Consider the following 18,656-nt stretch of genomic DNA (forward strand, 5'->3'; position numbering starts at 1 on the left):
GCTCAAAATGGTTAAGGAGTACATTGCTGATGCTGTGGTCAGAAAGAATTAATAGTAGAAGCTGGATGGAGTGTAAAGAATTTTGCTCAAGGAGGACTTTGAAACAAAGAACGTAAGTGTAGGAGTTGTTTAGTTAGACGTTTCTTAGAAGCCTGACAGGAAACTGAATTAGTCATCAGTGACAGGTCGAGGCCATTTAAACAGAAGGTTAGGGGCGGGCCATCCAGAGTCGTTTGCATGATCTCAAAATTGATGCATTATATGTGAAGCAGCTGAGATCATCTCAATGCTGAGCGGAGATCAGAAGTATCTAAAGGGTCGGTCGGAACTGCGGTACCAGAGGAAAGTAATGGGAACATTACCTGGAGAAAGTACCTGGTTAGAAGAAGGTCTGAAGAATGGTCCAAAGGCGTGCCAGGGTCTGTAGGGAGTGCTGCAGGAAAGGGTCCAGGTTTCAGATCATGGGTCTCCATGATAAATTTCACCTTTTATTTAAAAAAAGAAGGAAAAAAGGGGGTTGGGGAGGAATGTGGATGGTTAGCTCCCAGGAGGAATGAAATTGTTTATACCCCTCTGCACCCAGGAGAGCCATCAGTGCAGCCAGCAGTGCAGATACTGTATGGAACCAGTGCCATACCCTTTCCTTTATGCTGGTAAACCAGCAATCCACCGAGTGACCTCGGCGGACATTATTATTATTATAATTAAAAAGAAGCGCTAAGCCACAAGGGCTATACAGCGCTGCAGGGTAGGGAAGGAAGCAAGGGAATTGGATGGCAGAAGGGAGGGGGGATGATCAGCAGGTTACAGAAAACAGCGGGGCAGGGGATAGTACGGGGGTAGAGGGTAGCAAGAGATACAAGTAGAAAGGGCTGAAAGTATCAGAATTTGTGAAGTAAGTCAGTCGTTGTCAAAAAGTCAATGAGAGAGTCCGGATGAAAGGTGGGTCCATCAGCGAGAAGGGAAGGTAAAGAGAGAGCAGCGGGGCGAAGACGACGACAGAGGTAAATTCTGCGTGCTCGTTGATAAAGTGGGCAGTCCAACAGAATGTGGCTGACTGATAATGGAGCTTGGCAATTCTCACAGAGAGGAGCAAGACGCCTCTCCATGAGATATCCATGAGTAAGACGAGTATGGCCAATGCGAAGACGGGAGAGAGTAGTCTCCCAACCTCGACACTGGTGATAAGAAGACGGCCAGTAACCTATACTCGGTTTAATAGACTGAAGTTTGTTGCCGAGCATAGTAGACCAACGTTGTTGCCAACGGGTGTGAAGGTGGGAAGATATTACAGCAAAATAGTCCGTACATGGAATACCTCTATAAGAAACTGGTAGGTCATGTACTGCTGACCGCGCAGCAGTGTCTGCCTGTTCATTGCCCTGTACGTCAACATGACCAGGGACCCAACAAAAAACAATATCTTTATGCTTAGTAAAGATGCGGCGTAGCCAAAGTTGGATACGGAGGACTAAGGGGTGAGGTGTATCAAATTTTTTTATAGCCTGTAAAGCACTAAGGGAGTCTGAGACAACCACAAATGATGACACAGGCATAGATGCAATACGGATAAGTGCTGTAAGGATGGCATATAATTCAGCAGTAAAAATACTAGCTGAAGATAGTAAATGCCCTTGTACGACGCTGTCCGGAAACACTGCTGCGAATCCTATGCCGTCAGAAGACTTAGAGCCATCTGTGTACACAGCAATGGCATGAGAATGAGAGTGAAAGTGGTCAAGAAAAAGAGAGCGGGAAGCGACCGTAGACAGTTGGGCTTTCGAGCAAGGGAGGGAGAAAGAACAGACTCGAACAGCTGGAACTTCCCAGGGGGGTAGGGAAAAGTGAGATGCTACATGTACATAGAAAGGTGGTAGTTGAAGAGAAGACAAGAGCGAATGAAGGCGAAGAGAGAAGGGATGGAGTAAGCAGGGGCGGCGAACAAATAAAGAATGTCTACTAATATCAGTGACCATTCTATAAATGGAAGGATTGCGGAGATCATGAGAGCGTACATAGTAGCGCAGGCAATGGGCATCACGGCGATCGGATAAGGATGGAACGTTCGCTTCTGCATAGAGGCTTTCGACAGGGGAAGAGCGAAAAGCACCAAGGCATAAACGTAATCCTTGGTGATGAATGGGGTTAAGGCTAGAGAGAGTAGCAGGAGATGCCGCTGAATAGATCTGGTCACCATAATCAAGTTTCGATAAAATAAGGGTGGAATGTAGGTGAAGGAGGGTTCGACGATCAGCTCCCCACGAAAGATGAGCAAGGGTTTTAAGAAGGTTCAGCCGGCTGTGACAAGTTGCCTTCAGAGAGGTAATGTGAGGTTTCCAGGATAACCTACGATCAAAGAGGAGGCCCAGAAACTTGACTGTATCACGTTCAGGGATACGTGAGCCATAGAGGTACAAAGGATGATCAGAGATGACAGAGCGTCTAGTGAAAGTGATTTGGTGGGTTTTAGTGCTGGAAAATTTAAACCCATGTGTGGTGGCCCAATTGGAAACACGGTCGACTGCATGCTGGAGAGAAACTGTAAGGAGGTGACAGTCAGCGCCTGCACAGGCAATAGCGAAGTCATCAACATAGAGTGATGACCAAATATTTGATGGAAGACTAGAGGCCAAATCATTAATAGCAAGGAGAAAAAGTGTTGTGCTCAGAACACATCCCTGGGGGACACCTTCAGCTTGGACAAAGTCCGGGGAGAGCACATTATTAACCCGAACACGGAAATGCCTGTCAGTTAAAAAGTTCTTAAGGAAGGATGGTAGATTGCCTCGAAGGCCTAAGGAGTGGGCTTGGGCTAAAATATTATACCTCCAAGTTGTGTCATATGCCTTCTCAAGGTCAAAAAATATGGCAATAACTGAGTGGTTATTCGCAAAGGCATTACGAACATACGTATCCAAGCGCAGTAAGGGGTCTATGGTAGAACGTCCCTTACGAAAGCCATATTGACGAGTGGAGAGACTGTTGTGTGTCTCTAAATACCACACTAAACGTCTATTTACTAGACGTTCCATTACTTTGCAAACTGCACTGGTAAGAGCAATGGGACGATAGTGGGAGGTTTCATGTCCCGTAGTGCCTGGTTTGCGGAAAGGGAGAACAATGGCGGATTTCCACAGCTGTGGAAGAACTCCTTGTGACCAAATAAGATTGTAAAGGCGCAATAGGACTGCAAGGGCTGACTGATGTAAATGTTGTAGCATACGAATATGAATGTCGTCGGGCCCAGCTGCCGATGATCGACAAGCTGAGAGTGTTGCCTCCAGTTCTTGAAGTGTAAAAGGCACATTATACTGTTCTTCTCTGAGAGAAGAAAAGTCCAAGGGTGCTAACTCTCTGGCAGACTTTGAGGAAAGAAATGAGGGGCATAGATGGAGTCCCTTAGAAATACGGACCAGATGATTGCCAATTTCATTGGCAACATCTAGTGGGTTTGCTATATCAACACCGGCAACCCGCAGAACAGGAGCCGGGTCAGGAGAATATTTACCACTCAGTTTTCGTACTTTTTTCCAGACTGCACTCATAGAGGAAGCAGAGGTGATGGTGGAGACATAATCTCGCCAGCAAGTGCTTTTAGCGTCACGGATGACACGGCGAGCGATCGCACGCTTCTGTTTAAAATCAAGGAGTCGCTCTGTGGTTCTATTGTACCGGTACCTGCCCCATGCAGCGCGTTTCAAACGTACTGCACGAGCACAAGCAGGAGACCACCAAGGCACGCATTTCTGAGAATGCCTGCCCGAAGTTTGGGGTATAGAATGAGAAGCTGCGGTGAAAACGGAGGACGAGAAGAGGTGTAAAAGCTCATTGATGGAGGACGAAGAAGGAACCTCTTTAAAAACAGTCAGGTGTGAGTAAAGGTTCCAATTTGCCCGATTAAATTGCCAGCGTGGGGTGCGAAGAGGTGGCGAATATGAAGGGGAAGTAAGAATGATTGGGAAATGATCACTGTCATGTAAGTCCGGGAGAACTGACCAAGTAAAGTCTAATGCGGCGGAGGAAGAGCAAACTGAGAGATCGATGCAAGAGAGAGTATGAGTCCGAGGATCAAAATGGGTGTGAGTACCTGTATTTAAAACATGGAGGGGGTGGGTGGCAAGAAAAGCCTCTAACTGAATTCCACGGGAATCACAGTGAGACCCTCCCCAGAGGAAATGGTGGGCATTAAAATCACCAAGTAACAGAATCGGTGGCGGTAATGACGAAACAAGGAAGGCAAAATCCGGAATAGATAATGCCCGAGAAGGAGAGAGATATAAAGAACAGAGCGTATACCACCTATGTAAGTGGATACGGGCTGCTGTGTAATGCAGCGAAGTATGAATAAATAGCTGATGGTACGGAATATCAGTGCGGAGAAGAAGGGCACTTTCATTAAAGGTCCCATCAGGAAAAGGATCTGAAGAATACAATAAATTATAGCCTGAGATGTGAGAAATAACAGCAGAGTGTAATTTTGGTTCCTGTAAGCAAACACCAACAGGGGCAAACTGGGAGAGTAACATCTGAAGCTCACCCCGATTACCCCTGAGGCCGCGTATATTCCACTGTAAAAAGGCCATGATTGGCAATGATAAAGATACTTGAAATCCGCAGGTAAGGGTTCCTACGGACTAGAAGGGTTAGAAAAGTCCACATGCGGAGGCAGTGGAAAATGTTCAAGCAGCGAAGGAACGGTGCGCTGTGAAGAAAGGAGTTGCGCAGATGGAGCAGAGGAGAGAGAAAGAGCGGAAGGTGGATCAGTGTCCATTGATGGTTTGGTCTCTGCAATATATTCAGAGATTGCTTCAAGTGTTTCGGAATTCAGAGATGTCGTATGGGAGACAATATTGGGAATGGTAGGGGGAGGATGAGTAAAGATTGGAACTGTATTGGACTGTACCAAGGTAGGGGGGGGCGAAAGGGTGGAGGGAACTGGAGAAGCATGGCAGGGGACAGAAGAGACAGGAACCTGGGAGGTGGCAGAAGAGGAAGAAACTTGGGAGGGAACAGGGGAGGAAGGTACATTACGAGGAGGAGGGTGAACCTCTGCACTTGTAACTGAGCCAATGAGAGGGGAAGAACTAGGGACAGAGACAGGGAGGGTAAAATGAGGAGGTGGAAGATGGGTAGGAGGTGTTACCGGACCTTTTTTTGACTTTTGAGAAGTAGAGGGACGATTGGGAAGAGGTGTCGTACGAGGTCTCGTCGATACTGAGGCTTGTAAGAGAGAACTCGAAGAAGCGAGATTAGACTGAGGCGTTGAAGTAGGGACGTCTGAGCCGAGGACAGCAAAAGGATTAGATACAGGAGTGATTATGGGAGAGGTAACCACAGAGGTGGGTGTAGAAGATGGGATACCAGAAGTGGGGGGACGTTTTGAAACACGGGAATAAGAAACACGTGGGAGTCTCCCTTGGAGGCGGAGATGAGAAACTGCCATGGCATAAGGGAGACCTTCTGTCTCTTTGAGGTAACGGATTTCCCGCTCGTTTAAATAGACCTGACAACGGCGAGAGTAACGAAGGGTGAGCCTCATGACAGTTAAGGCAAGAGGGAGATCGATTGCAAGACGTATTAGAATGGTCATCGGCACCACAGACTGGGCATTCGGCGATAGATCTGCAATATTTCGCTGGATGGCCAAATCGCCAGCAATTTCTACACTGTTGTGGTGTAGGGATCACCTTTCGAACTTGTAACCGATGTCCTGCTATATAAACGGAGGATGGGAGTTCTCGGCTGTCAAAAGTTAAACGAGCCACATTGCTAGGGTATCGTCTCCGCCCACGGGCAGGAAGAACGTAAGTGTCTACCTTGAGGATTGGGAGATCTTGGAGTTCCAGCTGTTCTAGAATGTCGGTGCCACATGTCTGGAAATTTTGTTGAACTATGGTATGGGGCAGAATAACGGTACCACTAAAAGAATTGAGGGAATGATGTTTTTCAAGGGTGACAGGAACAGTATCTATGTGGGAAAGACGAGAGAGCTCACGAGCCTGGGTAGCATTCTGTACGGTAATGATGCGCGTACCGCTCTTAAGAGCATGAAAAGAAATATCTTTACCAACATGGCGTAGGAGTGCCTTGCCAATACTATGGTCAGAAAGATAGGCAGTAGAGGAAGTTGGTCGTAAAGTGAAGAATTTAGTCCACTGTTCAGTCTGAAACTGAGCGTGGAAAGGTAGTGAAGGACGTGTCGATCGTTTCTGAGAAGAACGAGAAGGTGAAGGTGGAGAAGTATCATCAGCAGGTAATTGTCGTTGACGTTTAGGCGTGGGACCAGAGTTGGTCCGACGTGGAACGGGTCGGCGATTTGAAAATTGCCGCACCGTAGAGGGAGAGGCCGGAAGCATAGTCAGAGGAGAGCGAAGGTCTGATAAATCGAAGGAGTCAGTCGAGGCCTCAGTACCTGAAGCGGGTGAGGAAACAGCACCGGCAATAGGTACAGAGGCATGAGGAATGTCTGAAGAGTGGTCCAAAGACGAGGCGGGGTCAGAACGGGGTGCGGTATCAAGAAGGGGCCCGGGGGTACCAGGTTCATGGACTAGGGCTGCCATGGTTAGGTTACTTCTTTCTTTTTGTTTTTAAGAAAAAAAAAGAAAGAAGAAAAGAAAATAAAAATAAAAAAAAGAAAAAAAAGGGGGGACCGGGGAGGGGTAGTTCCTAGGAGGAATGAAAGGGCCAGAAATCTCCCTCCGCGCCCAAGAGGACTCGACACCGCTAGTAGCGCAGATGCAGCATGGAACCCGTGCCATACCCTACCCTTCATGCCAGTAAACCAGCAATCTGGGATAGCAACCTCACATCTGCCGAGCTACCTCGGTGGACAAAAGAGAGGGCGGCCGGATATCCGCCACAAAGCATACCTCCTTCAGCCACCACCCCTGGAATCCGAAAGGTGGCTTCCAGAGATACACCCGTCGCCCAAAAGACACCCAAAGCTACTCCGGGATACCGGAGAGGGATCGGGACATCCCTAGGCAATCCAGATTCCACGGCAAACTACGCCACCGCCAAGAAACCTCAACGGAATGGGATGGACCCCGGTGTCCTTTCCCCTACCTAGGAACTAGCGCGCCTGTGGGAGAAATCACGAAGGCTAAAAAGAGGAAGGGCAAAAGGGAGGGGTGAGGAGGAGGAGGAGGAATGGAAAAAGGGGAGGATGGGGAGGATGGGATAGGGGAGGGGAGAATGGGGGGTAATTAGGTTCGGTCTGAGGAAGAAGACCGACAGGGCTAATTCCTCAGACCAAGAGCCTCTTCACCACGCCAAGGAGCCCCCCTTGAAGAGGCCTCGGCGGACAAAAGAGAGGACGGCCGGAAATGTGCTACATGGCATACCTCTCTCGGCCACCACCTCCCGAAACTGACAGCCTCCAAAGGTAAACCCGCCACCCAAAGGACACCCTAAGCCATTTCCCAGAACTCTGGAGAGGGTCTGGGGCATCCCCAGATGATCCAGATTCAAGATGTCATATGATGTCCAACTTTATATGTGAGGTATGTTATGTATGTGACAGGAAACCATGCAACCCAAGTATAACAGGAAGTCATCAAGGGAGCAGCTGAGTGCACTGACGTCTTCTCACTGTGCTTCCCATCTAAAGTCTTTGTTAATATTGTTTCAGACATTTGACAAGAGGTGCAATCTTGACAACTGAAGGATGCTCAGTTGTCAAGATAACATCTTAAGTTCAGGAATCCTTGTTATCTACACGAATTCTGGGATATAAAGTTGTTATACTATAGACTGGGATGTAGATCTGTCAGGTTGTGAGCTGCACTCTAGCTGACAAAGTCTCCTTGGAGGCTGTAGTCTGGTCCTCATCAACCTCACCCTAACAAGGTTTCTCTTGTGATGAATGGTTTGAAAAACCGACAAGTTGAAGATTGAGACACTTATGCAACATATGGGAATCTTTATTCAGGAAACGTTTCGCCACACAGTGGCTTCATCAGTCCAATACAAAGTAGAAAGGCATAAGGAGAGGAGTAGTTTGAGGTAATCAGTCCCTCAGCCTGGAGTCGATGTGTTCAGTCCATCAATCTTGTAGAATGTACAGCACAGGGCCGTAGACGTGGCTTATATACTGTAGTGAGGTGAGGCGAAGCAGGAGGAGGTGGGGCCATAGTGGTATCATCCACTAGTCGAAGTAGGTCTTCGTCCAAAGGTTGGACAAGTGTTGAAGAATTCTTTGTAACAAGATCCCATGATGCTGCAGTGTCTGACAGTTGTGATGAATGGTTTGAAAAACCGACAAGTTGAAGTTTGAGACACTTATGCAACATATGGGAATCTGTATTCAGGAAACGTTTCGCCACACAGTGGCTTTATCAGTCCAATACAAAGTAGAAAGGCGTAAGGAGATGAGTAGTTTGAGGTAATCAGTTCCTCAGCCTGGAGTCGATGTGTTCAGTCCATCAATCTTGTAGAATGTACAGCACTTGTCCAACCTTTGGACGAAGACCTACTTCGACTAGTGGATGATACCACTATGACACCACCTCCTCCTGCCTCACCTCACTACAGTATATAAGCCACGTCTACGGCCCTATGCTGTACATTCTACAAGACTGATGGACTGAACACATCGACTCCAGGCTGAGGGACTGATTACCTCAAACTACTCCTCTCCTTATGCCTTTCTACTTTGTATTGGACTGATGAAGCCACTGTGTGGCGAAACGTTTCCTGAATAAAGATTCCCATATGTTGCATAAGTGTCTCAATCTTCAAGGTTTCTCTTGTTCTCCCTCTCTATAAATTTAGTGCTTCCTTTTGATGATGATAATAATAATAATAATAATAATAATAATACTAATAATCTCTCTTCCTATTGTCATTTCTTCATTCAGTCTTTACTATTCCTCTATTCTTGTTCTAGCTATTTTCCTCGCTAGTTCATTCGTTCACTCGATTGTTTATATTTGTCCAGCTGTGCACCTGCCTACAACTAGAGTGATACATTACCTTTGGATTGTAACACTGAGTCTGTAGGCAAGACAGATTCTCGTTGATTGTGGTTTTGTGTTAATCTTGAATCTTACACAAAAACTGTTGAATCTTATACAGTGAATTCTTAGTGCTGTCTTCAAGGTTATAGAGTTATAATTCAGTCTTACTTATCAAGCGACATTCATGCCAAGCACTTTCCTAATCTTTTATCTTTATTTATATAATTATCAATATATTCATATAATTCCTGAAAGAAGTGGAATCACTGTTTTGTTAAGTTTTCTGACAGCGAATTATTTTAAAATATTTAACCGGCTTAAATTAAGGATTAAATAGATTTTTTAATAAAATACTTATATAATCATCCTTCTGATCTAATGAATTATAATGATGACTGTTTAGGCTTATCCTACTCTTAAATGTTACGGCCACGAGGCTATGCTACAATAGTGATAGACTAAAATACTCCACAAGTCCTGTGACGTGATGAACTTTCTATAAATTAGATATTTGTGTTTATTATCAAGAGGAAGAATTCATAAATTATTTATAATAGGTCTCTCCTGGTAGAAATATATTTTAAAAATCTATAAACAGCTGCTGGCAAATTATTTATATGAATTTACTTACCATAAAATATGCAAAATTATCTTATGAGAGGTCCTCGCTGTTGAACCAGAATGTTCACAGCTGCAAAAACAGTGAAAAAAATGTTTACTAAATAGCTGTTTGATTCTACAAATCTCAGTCTAAAAGATTATTTCGTGGAATAGTTAAGTTTATTTAGGTGCAGGTGCACATAAATATAGTTACACAAATTATCATACATAAGTGTATATTAACTAGGATATCCCCCCCCAAAACAAAAAAAAAGTCAGTGACTTTTTTCCAATGGGACCTGGAAAAGGGTAGAGAGAGAAGAGAGGGTAGAGAGGGAGACATACTGACGTTTGATGGAATGATATAATATGTTTGTCCCTGACCTGAAGGTTTTGTCCACAATGTACTTGTGCGTTGATTTATGATACCCTAGTTAGCAGCTGAGTAGTTAGTGGTCAATAAATCATAAGCATAAGTGCTACTTCTGGCAGCCACTTGATCAGTGTCACGCACATCCACCCATCACTGGGTCAGTGCCATGTATATCCACCCATCACTGGGTCAGTGCCACGTATATCCACCCATCACTGGGTCAGTGCCACGTATATCCACCCATCACTGGGTCAGTGCCACATACATCCTCCCATCACTGGGTCAGTGCCACGTACATCAACCTATCACTCGGTCAGTGTCACGTACATCCACCCATCACTGGGTCAGTGCCATGTACATCCACCCATCACTGGGTCAGTGCCATGTACATCCACCCATCACTGGATCAGTGCCATATACATACACCCATCACCGGGTCAGTACCACGTACATCCACCCATCACTGCTCACCACGTACATCCACCCGTCATTGCTCACCACGTACATCCACCCGTCATTGCTCACCACGTACATCCACCCGTCATTGCTCACCACGTACATCCACCCATCACTGCTCACCACGTACATCCACCCATCACTGCTCACCACGTACATCCACCCATCATTGCTCACCACGTACATCCACCCGTCATTGCTCACCACGTACATCCACCCATCATTGCTCACCACGTACATCCACCCATCATTGCTCACCACGTACATCCACCCATCATTGCTCACCACGTACATCCACCCATCATTGCTCACCACGTACATCCACCCATCATTGCTCACTACGTACATCCACCCATCATTGCTCGCCACGTACATCCACCCATCATTGCTCGCCACGTACATCCACCCATCATTGCTCACCACGTACATCCACCCATCATTGCTCACCACGTACATCCACCCGTCATTGCTCACCACGTACATCCACCCGTCATTGCTCACCACGTACATACAGTCATTGCTCACCACGTACATCCACCCATCACTGCTCACCACGTACATGCACCCATCATTGCTCACCACGTACATGCACCCATCATTGCTCCCCATGTACATCCACCCGTCATTGCTCACCACGTACATCCACCCGTCATTGCTCACCACCTACTTCCACCCATCATTGCTCACCACGTACATCCACCCATCATTGCTCACCACGTACATCCACCCATCATTGCTCACCACGTACATCCACCCATCATTGCTCACCACGTACATCCACCCATCATTGCTCACCACGTACATCCACCCATCATTGCTCACCACGTACATCCACCCATCATTGCTCACCACGTACATCCACCCATCATTGCTCACCACGTACATCCACCCATCATTGCTCACCACGTACATCCACCCATCATTGCTCACCACGTACATCCACCCATCATTGCTCATCATGTACATCCACCCATCATTGCTCACCACGTACATCCACCCATCATTGCTCACCACGTACATCCACCCATCATTGCTCACCATGTACATCCACCCATCATTGCTCACCACGTACATCCACCCATCATTGCTCACCACGTACATCCACCCATCATTGCTCACCACGTACATCCACCCATCATTGCTCACCACGTACATCCACCCATCATTGCTCACCATGTACATCCACCCATCATTGCTCACTACGTACATCCACCCATCATTGCTCACTACGTACATCCACCCATCATTGCTCACCACGTACATCCACCCATCATTGCTCACTATGTACATCCACTCATCATTGCTCACTACGTACATCCACCCATCATTGCTCACTACGTACATCCACCCATCATTGCTCACTACGTACATCCACCCATCATTGCTCACTACGTACATCCACCCATCATTGCTCACTACGTACATCCACCCATCATTGCTCACTACGTACATCCACCCATCATTGCTCACTACGTACATCCACCCATCATTGCTCACTACGTACATCCACCCATCATTGCTCACTACGTACATCCACCCATCATTGCTCACTACGTACATCCACCCATCATTGCTCACTACGTACATCCACCCATCATTGCTCACTACGTACATCCACCCATCATTGCTCACTACGTACATCCACCCATCATTGCTCACTACGTACATCCACCCATCATTGCTCACTACGTACATCCACCCATCATTGCTCACTACGTACATCCACCCATCATTGCTCACTACGTACATCCACCCATCATTGCTCACTACGTACATCCACCCATCATTGCTCACCACGTACATCCACCCATCATTGCTCACCACGTACATCCACCCATCATTGCTCACTACGTACATCCACCCATCATTGCTCACTACGTACATCCACCCATCATTGCTCACTACGTACATCCACCCATCATTGCTCACCATGTACATCCACCCATCATTGCTCACTACGTACATCCACCCATCATTGCTCACTACGTACATCCACCCATCATTGCTCACTACGTACATCCACCCATCATTGCTCACTACGTACATCCACCCATCATTGCTCACTACTATGTACATCCACCCATCATTGCTCACTACGTACATCCACCCATCATTGCTCACTACGTACATCCACCCATCATTGCTCACCACGTACATCCACCCATCATTGCTCACCACGTACATCCACCCATCATTGCTCACCACGTACATCCACCCATCATTGCTCACCACGTACATCCACCCATCATTGCTCACCACGTACATCCACCCATCATTGCTCACCACGTACATCCACCCATCATTGCTCACCACGTACATCCACCCATCATTGCTCACCACGTACATCCACCCATCATTGCTCACCACGTACATCCACCCATCATTGCTCACTACGTACATCCACCCATCATTGCTCACCACGTACATCCACCCATCATTGCTCACTACGTACATCCACCCATCATTGCTCACTACGTACATCCACCCATCATTGCTCACCACGTACATCCACCCATCATTGCTCACTACGTACATCCACCCGTCATTGCTCACTACGTACTGGTGTCCCAAGGAAAAACGATCCCGATTGCTATTTCATACGAATAAAATTTCTATGCACTCAGCAATAATTATGTAGATGAAATATACTATTTTCCACCAATTAACATTATTAATATGGTTGTAATATCCACTTATTTAAGTCTGACTTTTAATATCGAGGAAGTAAGATTATTTATTCGGTAATTGTTGGTAGCCAGAGACATGATGCGCCACCAGTGTCCTCGACACACAACTGAAGAGCCCGTGTTCAATCCTGGGATGGGTGGAGATGATGAAAAGTTTCCTTACATATGTTTCTATCATTTGGCGACATGGGGGGAGGGGTTAGGGAGAGAGGTGGCATACATTGTATCTGACAATGCTTTGAAAGTTTCTTTTCAACTAGGCTGTGGACTCTTGTGGAGCGGAGTAAAATGTTCGCCCAGGAGAACATCTACTTCACTGACTGTCTCCTGCGACACATGCACCAGTACCGCTTCATCGCTCACTACGACCCTGATGAGATCCCGTTCTTGTTTAAGCACGACAATTACACCCTCTTCCTTGACCACCTGCTGGCGACGTAAGTCGCCGTTTTATCTTAATGAGCTAAGAGACTTGTTTAAACATATAGTTTTTTCAGATTTGTGAAGTGTCTTCCTTCAGAGGAGCTGCCTCCGATAAGTTATCTTGTTGCTCAACAGATTCTTGATACATTAATTCATCAGCGAAATACTGACACGAGCATCGCTATATCGACAAGCTATTAGCCGGAGCAGTAATCTTACAACGAACTGTTTGAGAGAGTACTCTAGCGATCAGTTCAGTACTCCATTCACAGATCCTGGGACCGGACTACTACAACGTTCATCTAAAGATTAACCGTAAATTCAAGTTTCTGTGTTCTAACAGCAGCTGGAAGAACATAATCAAAGCAACGGCGAGTTTTAGTATCAACTTCAGTCTACATCACAAACACCATCACATAGATAAAAAGAAAAAAAAATCAGCTAGCCGAACCCATCTTGCTGGGTAAACTCGACGACTTGACCTCCACAGACATTCCCATGCTCAAGTTATACCACCTCTCCTACAGTCCTTATTCTGCCTGTATGTTCCAGTTTCTCATGTATTCTTTATAAACTTGAAAAGTTTGGTCTGCAAGCGATACACTGTCTCAGTAATGTCTATTATTCTTTTGTCTTTATTTTGCATTTTGTTGGCAAGTTAACTAAATCAGTATTACATCAACTAGAGTCGACCATGACAATAATCTATCAATCATTTATTATTATTATTATTATTATTATTATTATTATCATCATCAAAACTAAGCTCTAAACCCACCAAGGTTATACAGCCCAGACTTTCTCTCCCTCCTCATCTTCTCAGCCTCCTTACTCCCCTCCCCCCATTGCTTTTCCCCCTGTCCCCCTAGCCTTCCACCCATCTCTCTTCCCTCTGCTGCTGTCCCCCCTCCCGCTCACTATCCTCTTCCCCTCCCTGCCTCCTCCCCCCTCCCTCCACAAAACAAGCACCCCCCTCCACACACGCACTCTTGGCATAAGCTCTTCCTTTGTGGAAAAAAAAAAACATGGGATACCAAAAACCAGCACCCAGAACCAGAGGACTGGTGGATGAAGCGAGGAGTGGATCTGGGAGAGAAGACTGGGAGGCAGAGCTCATGAGAAGAGAGGAGTGGGAGAGAAGGCTGGAAGAGCTCTGCAAGAAAGTGGAAGAGATAATAGCTGAGGAGAGCAGGAATGGGAGTTACAAATCACAGCAGCAGAAGCTAAGATACAGAGCTTAGTAAAAGAACTAAACGACAACACCAAGAACTGCTTCATCAGTCACAGATGAGGGGACAGTAGGAAACAAAGGAGCTATACTGTATGTAATGACTATCAGACCCAAGTGGGGCCCAGGATAAGGCAGGAAGAACAGTAGGAACTAATGATGGAACCAAAAACAACGAAGGAGCTAAGCTATACACAGAGGCTCTAACAGACAACTGCCTTGTCCAATAAGCACAGGGACACCGGAAAGGGAAGAGACAGTAGGATGCAACACGTCAATGGCAAGAACTAATTCATATCAGAGGATGCTCAGGGAAGTACAGTGGGAGGACAAAAGGGAGAGGACAGTTTTTGTCTATGGGCTCCAAGTAGTAGATGGGGAAACTTTTGAAGCAAGGAAACAGGAGGAAAAAAAAAGATTGAAAGCATCATGAAAGCAATAGGAGAGGATGACATGACCCAGCTGACAAATTTTCAGAGAATTGGGTGGTTTGCAAAAGGAAAAAAGCATCCAGTCAAAGTGATTTTCAAGGCAGTCAGCTTGAAACCGGATCCTGCAGGAGAAAACGTGCCTAATGGACAAACTGAAGTTCCAGTGTACCTCGACCGAGAAAGAACACAAGAAGAAAGGATGATACTGAAAGAGAGGATGCAACGTTGCAAGGAGGAATGGGAGACAAGGAAGGTGGAGAGCATGGAAAACCAGGCCCAGGTGGAAGAACAAACACAACCCCCTCCAGTACCACCCACAGAAGGAACCCAACCATGGCAATTTCAAACCAATCAACCTAACCCAAAACCCACTCACTGTACCCTCTGCTTCCATCCCCCTCAGCACAAACCCCACCCCCACAGAAACCCACAGTAACCCACACAATGTACCCTCTATCCCCATCTCCCTCACCACAATCCCCACCCTCACTGAAACCCCCATAGGCCCCCACTGCCCCCACCCCCCACACCATAGGCCCCACCCCTACAGCAACCCCCTATAGGCCCCCACCAGGGCACCTGCTACCCCTAACCCACCATTCTCCCCATACCACATATATAGAAAAAAAGTTGAAGGTTTGGTACACGAACACGGATGGATTAACGAATAAATGTGAGGAGTGGCATGAGAGACTCAAGGAGATGTCCCCAGACATCATAGCAGTCACAGAAACAAAACTCACTGGGACCATAACAGATGCAATCTTCCCACCCGGATATCAGATCCTGAGGAAGGATAGAAGGAGCAGAGGGGGAGGAAGGGTTGCACTGCTAATTAAAAACCGGTGGGGTTATCATGAAATGGAAGGAATGGACGAGATTGGAGAAAGGGACTACATAGTAGGTACAGTTCAGTCAGGGGAACATAAGGTAATCATTGCAGTGATGTATAACCCACCACAGAACTTCAGAAGGCTAAGAGAGGAATATGAGTGCAACAGAGCAAAGGTGGACACACTAGCTGAGGTGGCCAAAAGAGCTCACTTGAGAAGAGCAAAGTTACTGGTTATGGGCGACTTCAACCACAGGGAGATTGATTGGGAAAACCTGGAGCCACATGGGGGTCTCAAAACATGGAGAGCCAAGATGATGGATGTGGTACTGGAAAACCTCATGCACCAACATGTTAGGGACACTACCAGAGAGAGGGGGGGAGGATGACCCAGCAAGACTGGAATTTGTGTTCACCCTGAGTAGCTCAGACATTGAGGACATCACATATGAAAGGCCCTTTGGAGCTAGTGACCACATGGTTCTGAGCTTTGAATATGTCGTAGAGCTACAAGTGGAGAGGGTAACAGGAGTAGAAATGGAAAAGCCAAACTATAAAAGGGGGGACTACACAGGTACGAGGGCCTTCCTGCAGGAGGTTCAGTGGGAAAGAGACTAGGTAGGAAAGTCAGTAAACAAAATGGACTAAATAACAACAAAATGCAAGGAGGCAGAGGAAAGGTTGGCTCCCAAGGGTGACAGATATAATGAGAAGAACAGAACGAGACCTTGGTTTACCCGAAGGTGTAGGGAGGCAAACAACTAAGTGTGCTAGAGAATGGAAAAAGTGCAGAAGGCAAAGGACTCGGGAAAATAGAGAGATTACTCGACGAGCCAGAAACGACTATGCACAGATAAGGAGAGTGGTCCAGCGGCAGTACGAAAATGACATAGCATCGAAAGTCAAATCTGACCCAAAACTGCTTTACAGCCACATCAGGAGGAAGACAACAGTCAAGAGCCAGGTAATCAGGCTGAGGAAAAAAGGTAGGGAGCTCACAAGAAATGACCAAGAAGTATGTGAGAAGTTCAACATGAGATTTCAGAAGTATCTACAGTGGAGGCTGAAGGGAAACTGGGAGAACAAAACAGTGGGGTACACCAATAAGTATTGGACGAAATACACACAACTGAGGAGGTGCAGAAGCTCAAAGGCAGTGGGACCGGACATCTCTCTGTGGGTCCTTAGAAACACTGTGTGTGCCACTAACCACAATCTTCAACACATCCCTTGAAACTAGGCAACTACCTGAGGTATGGAAGATGGCAAATGTAGTCCCCATCTTTAAGAAAGGAGACAGAAATGAAGTACTAAACTATAGACCAGTGTCACTGATGTGTACAGTATGCAAAGTCATGGAGAACATTATCAGGAGAGTGGTGGAGCACCTGGAGCGGAACAAGGTTACAAACGACAGTTTTATGACAAGGTTACTTACTGAAGTAAGAAATGAGTAGATGTGGGTTGATTGCATTTTCTTGGACTGCAAGAAGACCTTCGACACAGTTCATCACAAGAGATTAGTACAGAAGCTAGAGGATCAGGCACATATAACAGGAAGGGCACTGCAATGGATCAGAGAATACCTAACAGGGAGGCAACAGCAAGTCATGGTCCGAGATGAGATATCACAGTGGGTGCCTGTGACGAGTGGGGTCCCACAAGGGTCAGTCCTGAGACCAGTGCTATTCTTGGTATATGTGAACGACAAGACGGAAGGGATAGACTCAGAAGTGTCCCTGTTTGCAGATGACATGAAGTTAATAAGGAGAATTAAATCAGATGCAGACCAGACAGGTCTACAAAGAGACCTGGACAGGCTGGATGCGTGGTCCAGCAACTGGCTCCTAGAATTTAACCCCGCCAAATGCAAAGTCATGAAGATCAGAGAAGGGCAAAGAAGACCACATAGTATAGGCTAAGCGGCCAAAGACTGCAAACTTCACTCAAGAAGAAAGATCTAGGGGTGAGTATAATACCGAGTACGTCACCAGAAGCACACATTAACCAGATAACTGATGCGGCATATGGGCGCTTGGCAAATCTGAAAATAGCGTTCCGGTACCTCAGGAATCGTTCAAAACTTTATACACTGTGTATGTCAGCCAGTTTGGAACCCACACCTGGTCAAACACGTCAAGAAATTAGAGAAAGTGCAAAGGTTTGCAACAAGGCTGGTTCCAGAGCTAAGGGGAATGTCCTACTAAGAGAGGTTAAGGGAAATCGGCCTGACGACACTGGAGGACAGGAGAGTCAGGGAGACATGATAACGACATACAAAATACTGCGTAGAATAGACAAGGTGGACAGAGACAGGATGTTCCGGAGATGGGACACAGAAATAAGGGGGTCACAATTGGAAGCTGAAGACTCAGATGAGTCAAAGGGATGTTAGGAAGTATTTCTTCAGCCACAGAGTTGTTAGGAAGTGGAAAAGTCTGGCAAGCGATGTAGTGGAGGCAGGAACCATACATAGTTTTAAGACGAGGTATGATAAAGTTCATGGAGCAGGGAGAGGCAGGACCCAGTAGCGGTCAGTGAAGACCCTTGCAACCACAATTAGGCGAGTTCAATTAGGTGAATTGTTAGTTTCTGCCCGTATGGCAGTTCATATATATATATATATATATATATATATATATATATATATATATATATATATATATATA

General features: G+C 46.3%; 1 protein-coding gene across 1 annotated transcript in view; it reads left to right on the plus strand.

The window, feature by feature from the left end:
* Positions 1-13,565, plus strand: part of LOC128695928 (uncharacterized) — a 111,055-nt gene extending 97,490 nt beyond the window's left edge. Inside the window, exon 10 of the mRNA XM_070092825.1 lies at positions 13,334-13,565. Within this exon, the coding sequence (XP_069948926.1) occupies positions 13,334-13,514 (181 nt within the window). The 3' untranslated portion in view covers positions 13,515-13,565. The remainder of the gene's footprint in view (positions 1-13,333) is intronic.
* Positions 13,566-18,656: the final 5,091 nt, after the last annotated feature.

The sequence above is a fragment of the Cherax quadricarinatus genome, chromosome 41 (genome assembly GCF_038502225.1).
Source record: "Cherax quadricarinatus isolate ZL_2023a chromosome 41, ASM3850222v1, whole genome shotgun sequence".
NCBI classification, from domain to species: Eukaryota; Metazoa; Arthropoda; class Malacostraca; order Decapoda; family Parastacidae; genus Cherax; species Cherax quadricarinatus.